A 6274-nucleotide genomic window follows, 5' to 3' on the forward strand; every position below is an offset into this window, starting at 1 on the left:
TGCTTAATCACAGGTTCACCCATCAATTACAATGAACAGAAAAGATAAAATTACAATTAAATAAACAAATAAGGAAGATACAATAAGAATATGAGATGCAATCTTGAAATGCACCGCTTAGGAACATGCCTTCTTTTTCTTTTTTTCATGTAGGAAGATATTAAAAATGGAAAATGAATTCTATATTTACAGGGGCTATATATATGTGTGTGTATATATAATTATGTAGTCATGATAACTGTACGCTATCAACAGTGTTGGATGATGATTGTGCAGCGGCAAGGAGAGCTGCACCTATACCTGAACCATCTTCTGTTGCCTTAAGAATGACATGATGGGCAATATCTTCCCCCAAGATTTCATGCAAGGCTTCATGCAAGTACTCTCTGAACATTGTATAGCTTGTATATAAACCCCCTTCGATTGCGACAACGGTTCTTCTCATCTTAGTGTCACTCCTGCTTCTTCCACTTGCAATGCCACCACTCCCGTCCCGTCCTATTTTCTTCAAGATTCCCACAATACCAGCTGCTGCTAATCTAGCAGCCCTACGCGCCACGACGTCACATACCTTTACGACCAGCTTCCGGACCTTCAGAGGGACTTCTGAAATCTTTTTTTTAAAAGAAATCATTTAATAAGCTTTAGATGAAATGTATTACTCCACCAAAAAGGAACAGCAAAAAAATGAACTCCTATGCCTGTCTACCTCGAGAACCTCTTTCAGAATTCTTGCCACTTCAGTCAAATCAGGAGTGTCATCATCATGCATGGCAGCCATTAAAGGTGTCCTGAAGTTGCATAAGCAAACAGTAAAAATATGTTTAAATGGATGAACTGACTTCAAAAATTAGAGTTCCCCTAAACCACTTCCCATTGGATTGGATGCAAGTAAATCAAACAACATATTGAATTGAAAAAGATTAACCCTAATTTCAGCCATAAAAGAACTAAGTAACAGCTGGTTCTCAAGTCCACCAGCCAAACAAAAAAGTGGTTAATAGCCCCCAGATCATGTTAAAGTCAACAAAGAGAACGTATTCATGCATAAATAATTCTCATGAGTAGGGACATGAAAAACAACTTGGACATGCTAGGGAAGTAACAGTAGGGAATAAATAGAGTTTGGATAGCCTGTAGCAGTAACTTGGGAGTAGGTGAAAACCAACTTACATTGGTAACAAGGTCTATGTGTTCAGAATCTTTGCTCAATATTGCATGATAGCAGTTAATAAAGTTAAAGTGAAGCATGTTTATGAAGTATTGATGTTCATGAGTTGGGCAAAAGTAGAATAAAGTGAATAAACAATGGTAAATAACATCTTATACATACCGCAAAATAAAAGGCATTGATAACCTAGAAGAGACAGGTCCAAAGATATCCGACTCCAGTGACATCCTGAGAATCACTCTCCTCACAATGTCCCCCAGATACATACCTGATATCATCTTCTCAAAAACCTGTAGCAAGAAAGAAGTTTCTGAGATGATCCAGAGCTTAACATCAAAACAGCAGAAACTGCAAACAAATGTTTCTCCCACCTGATCATTTGGATTGGAACTTTCAGTGTCAAGATCGATATCATAAGAAGTTCTTGGCAGATGAGATGACCAGAAATTCCCCCATTCCATATTGACAACCTAATTAAAAGACAAGTTAAAACAGCAGTTTACTAAAACTGTAACAACTTTCTTAGATAGATCGAGTAACAATGACTGACTGAATCAGAAGGAAGGATACCATGCCTCCAGAAGTCGTAAGAAGTCCTTGACACTTAATTATAGCATCTGCCCGTTCCATATAGCAGGCATTAGTTCCTGTTCCAATAATAACTGCAGCAACAGTGTCCGGATCGTGATAATGTCCCAGAGAAAATGTTCCCACAGTATCATTAACCTGCACAAAAGAAATGTAAAGGATGTTATTATACCGAACAAGTAACAAGTAATACAGGCAGATGTCCTATACTATGGCCACAGATGCATCATCATGCACACGTCTTTAAAGTAGGACTTGAAACACCTGCATTCATTATCTAAATCTTACCAAGGAAAAGATGAAGAACCTTCTTCTAAATCATCTTTTTCTTTTCAAAACAAACAAATGGTCCTTTATTTCATTAGAAAACCTTGACAAAAAAATTATAAAATTGAAAAAAAAAAATTTACAATGTCAGTATCGCAACACTGAATTCGGCCACTTAGCTTCTGCAGTGAAATCAATTAGTTCTAATTTCTAAATCAAATTCTCATACTCAGACAAATTACATGAGAAGATTTTTCAATTGCCCAGACATTTGAATTCTACACCAACTTTTCCTTTTCCTGGAGGATTTCTTTTTAGAACTATTCAGAATCATGATTTAAGAAATCTGGTATCGTGTAAGGTTTGCCCCTAATCTTAGCATAATTGCAACATAGATACTCAATGCCCATAACCAACATATAAAGCTGTAAAGCAAGCATTTACAATCCTCATGCTCCTCTTTTGCACCCCACTTCAATATTATAAGTCAAAAACAAATTTATTAAAAATTCTAAAGGAACCCAAACTAACTGAACTAGTATTATTACTGATATAGGAATTGCATCATTCTAGCCTTGATTTATTGATTGATTCACAAAGCATAAAAATCTAGTGTCATAAACACATTTGTGACAATTTTAGCTGAGAAATACAAAAAGAAAGAAAACAGCACATAGTTTATTCATAATCTGTTGTGTACAAGAACATTTTTAGAAGGCCAATTATATCTTGAAAGATCACATGTAACACATTCTAATCATACACAGGTCTCCACTTCAAGGCACTTTTGACCGAGCTAAAGGGCATTAACAACACGTGTGTGCGCGAGGGCGCCTATACTAAAGTGATAGAGATCTCAGTAAAAAGAAAAAAAATGTCAAATAGGCATATTTATCCTAATCCATACAAAAAAAACAGGTGATATTGCATGCACAAAGTTAATAAGAGAGCAATGACATTACCAACACTGTGACATGCATCTCTAAACCATTCCTCGTCAATGCTGCTTGTAGACATTCAACAACATCCCTTCCAACCTAAAGAACATTTCTTCCAAATATTATTATCACATCACCGTCATTAATAATAGAAAGAAGAAGAACAACAACAACAACCAACAACAAAGGCTTCTACAACAACAGAGGTTTCTTTCCAAGTTTACTTTAACTAAAATTGTGGTATGTTGTCAACAAATATGATCATAATGGCTAACTTGGTGCAAGGAAGAGGAACAAGTGATCAAATCACAGCAACTTTGTAAGAGTACAATGCCATCATCAAGATTTACGTATAATAATCAAAAGCCTTACTGCTCCATCACGCAGTTAGAAGTTAGAGTTATAGTTCAAACATCCAAGCTGTCGGCTATAACAAAGTTACTTATGGCATACAGACAGTACAAAAAAAAAGGTTATCAGAACATCATTCAACTAACCATGTCCTCAATAGCAAACCCTTTTGTCCATTTTATCAGAATCCCTGACGAAATTGATGTTTGCTTCACAGGAAAAGAGAATGTGACGCCAAGTTCCCTCCTGATGGGAGAAATCTGTGAACCATCTCCTTCTTTTTCAACAAACTGCTTCAATGCTGAAGCTATAAAATCAAATAGATCCTGAAAAGAAACATAAGTACATAACTTTCATACATATGGATAGAAGATAAAATTTCCAACAGAACGACCTGAGAAAGATAACATTGTATGGTAATAACCCAGTTACCTCACTTGTGCTTGTCTTCAAATGAGGGGGAATGGATTGGCGTTCTACATCCTGTGCCAAGATAGAGGACCTTTTACCCACTAGCAGGACCCGCAACACCCTAAAATTCGTACCCCCAAGATCTAGAGCATAATAATATCCTTTCTCATCTCTGGAAACAAAGTCAAGAATCAATTCATAGTTATGGTTTCTGTAACAAGCATGTTGATTGAACCCTAAAAGCTTTTAGGCACTTATATGGGAATCAAAAGGAATACAAAAAATGCTTTGACATGACTCAACTCAAGAAAACCAATGTCAAAATGACAGATATGAATACATTTAAAAAATATAGATGACTCTAAAGCAAGTACATCCATGCTAAACCTCAATTTCACAAAACACCCATCAGTGCCATTTAAAAATAAACAGCCCGCCAAGAACGAAAAAAATGATTCAAAAATTGGAAAATATTGTGAAGGAACAAGCATTGTGCAAACACAAACAAAAAGAGCATAATACCAAAAAAAAAAAAAATCAATCGTAACAGCATAAATAAGGAATTGAAGACTAAACAAAACGAAATACTTAAAACAAAGAATGGCCAAAAGAATCCCGGAGGGGGGGGGGGGGGGGGTGTGGAACAAGACCCTCTCAATTAACAATAGAAAACCATTGGGCACTAATGTCAAATTAAATTGGGGTAGAAAGGGAGAGAGGTGCCAAGAGGATGAAAGACCAACAAAAGCAAAACAAAATCATAAAACAATAATGAAAAGAAAAGGGGCCAAAACACGAATGAAATCAATGAAACAAACACAGGTGTCCGTGGAAAAGAATAGAGAGCCCCACAAACAAATATATAAGCACACATAAAAATCAAGGCCAGCAGAATCAGCAGGCAACACGAAATTGATAGCAACATACACGAATTGTCACATTTATCAATACATTAACTAGCAAACACATGTCATATAATTCATTTTACCACCCATGTATGCCCGCCAACACAGGAGTAAACAACAATCGAGGAATATGTTGACGTTATACAAGTCAAACACCACAGATTAGTCAAAGAACAACCAATTCCAACTCCGGTGAAGTATGCCTCTAAACAAGAAAAACTCATCAATAGAACACAAGGGGACGAAAGAAAGAGCCACGACATTGAGAGGCTTTACCCAGTGGGGAGTTTGTCAACGAAAGTGAGTAACATTTTTAGTTTAGACCCTCCCTCCGAGGCCAAGCCTGCGTGCATCTCCACCGCCATGGCATCTACCACCTGCCTAAGCCTACCCACGGGGGTCCCACACGCCTCCTCAAATTCTTTCAAAACTCTCACCACTCTCCTCCACTTCCTCCTGCTCTTTACCCTCCTCCCCACGACCACCGCCGCCACCGCACAAGTCGCCACCGCCACACTCACAGCCACTCCCACCACAACCCGCCGCCCCATCTACCCGTACGAACGCACTCAAACTTTTCCCCTCAACATCAAAGAGAAGGGCCGCGTCTTTGCAGTCCTATCAGTCTCCGATCAATCAAACCAGTAAACCGGTGTCTTCTCACCATACCCCAAAGAAGAGTTCCTTTGCGTGCCTTTAGCCTTTAAGGTTCTTTCAATCACTTCAACCGACGGTTATCGCCGGTGAATCGCTTGCCGATAACCTGTTCGAGGAAAAGCTTCAAAGAGTGAATTTTTTTTTTCCTTCTCTTTTCGATTTCCCAAAGAGAGAGAGGGAGAGGTTTTTGCAGGAAGCAGCGTCGGAAAGCGAACTAGAGTACTTATATGGAAAGATGAAATACCGCATATACCCTTGAGGATTAGCTGAATGACGGATTTGTTTAGGGAGGCAGAGGATATTCGGCGATATAATTATTTTTACCGTTTAAAGAAAGATTTTATTTTAGGGTTAATAGCAAGTTTGACTTGTGTATCTTTATGTGCGCTCGGCTGTCGTCTTTTTATAAGGAAGCTTTTTTTGTGGGGTTGGTGCGAGTAATTCCCCATTGAATACACTTGATATTACGGTTTTGGTCATGATGTTGTTTTTTTACCAATATGTTTTGAAAGGGCATTACTTTGACCCACATTTGATTAAGACAATTTCAATAGACATGCAATAAAGAAAATAATATAATATCTTTTATTGTACAAACAAAGTCATTGTGACACTTGTCTAGACTTAAATCAAATCCATGGCTAGGGCAAGCAAACCAAACCAAGTATTTTATCATTCATGCACCCATATAATGATAGTTTTGAATAGTTTTGGGTAGTTTTTGGTGACAATTGTAGGATGATGTCAATACTTTGTTGTGAATATGCGAAACATCGAAGTGTTTGTTGTCTCAGTTATCTTAAATAATGAGTTTGGCACACATGATTAGGGATAGCAAAAAATCAATTTTGGGTTGGCTTCGGGTTGAACAACATCATATGTTTACAAAATATTTACATATTCAAACCCTATTTGGATTGGATTTCGAACATACTTAATTGACCACACCTGGATTGATTTAAATTCAAACAATAAGTTAATCCGGG

General features: G+C 37.5%; 1 protein-coding gene across 1 annotated transcript; it reads right to left on the reverse strand.

Moving 5' to 3' along the window:
• Positions 1–5497, reverse strand: LOC119986101 (hexokinase-3-like). The gene is made up of 9 exons (XM_038830652.1): positions 4908–5497; positions 3748–3898; positions 3462–3641; positions 2989–3063; positions 1742–1897; positions 1543–1641; positions 1334–1461; positions 710–791; positions 1–613 (listed from the first exon to the last, which is right to left on the reverse strand). The coding sequence occupies exons 1-9, from the start codon at positions 5180–5182 to the stop codon at positions 230–232; spliced, it is 1530 nt and encodes a 509-aa protein (XP_038686580.1). The 5' UTR covers positions 5183–5497; the 3' UTR covers positions 1–229.
• Between the last annotated feature and the right edge of the window lie 777 nt (positions 5498–6274).

Source organism: Tripterygium wilfordii, chromosome 19 (assembly GCF_013401445.1).
Source record: "Tripterygium wilfordii isolate XIE 37 chromosome 19, ASM1340144v1, whole genome shotgun sequence".
NCBI lineage: Eukaryota > Viridiplantae > Streptophyta > Magnoliopsida > Celastrales > Celastraceae > Tripterygium > Tripterygium wilfordii.

Excerpts from the sequence above, each read along its gene's own strand:
- LOC119986101 (XM_038830652.1), bottom strand. The coding sequence starts at position 5,182 with ATGGGGCGGCGGGTTGTGGTGGGAGTGGCTGTGAGTGTGGCGGTGGCG. Across the intron at positions 792-1,333 it reads TCAATGCCTTTTATTTTGCG|GACACCTTTAATGGCTGCCA; the intron begins GTATGTATAAGA and ends ATGCAACTTCAG. Across the intron at positions 614-709 it reads TTCTGAAAGAGGTTCTCGAG|ATTTCAGAAGTCCCTCTGAA; the intron begins GTAGACAGGCAT and ends TTTAAAAAAAAG.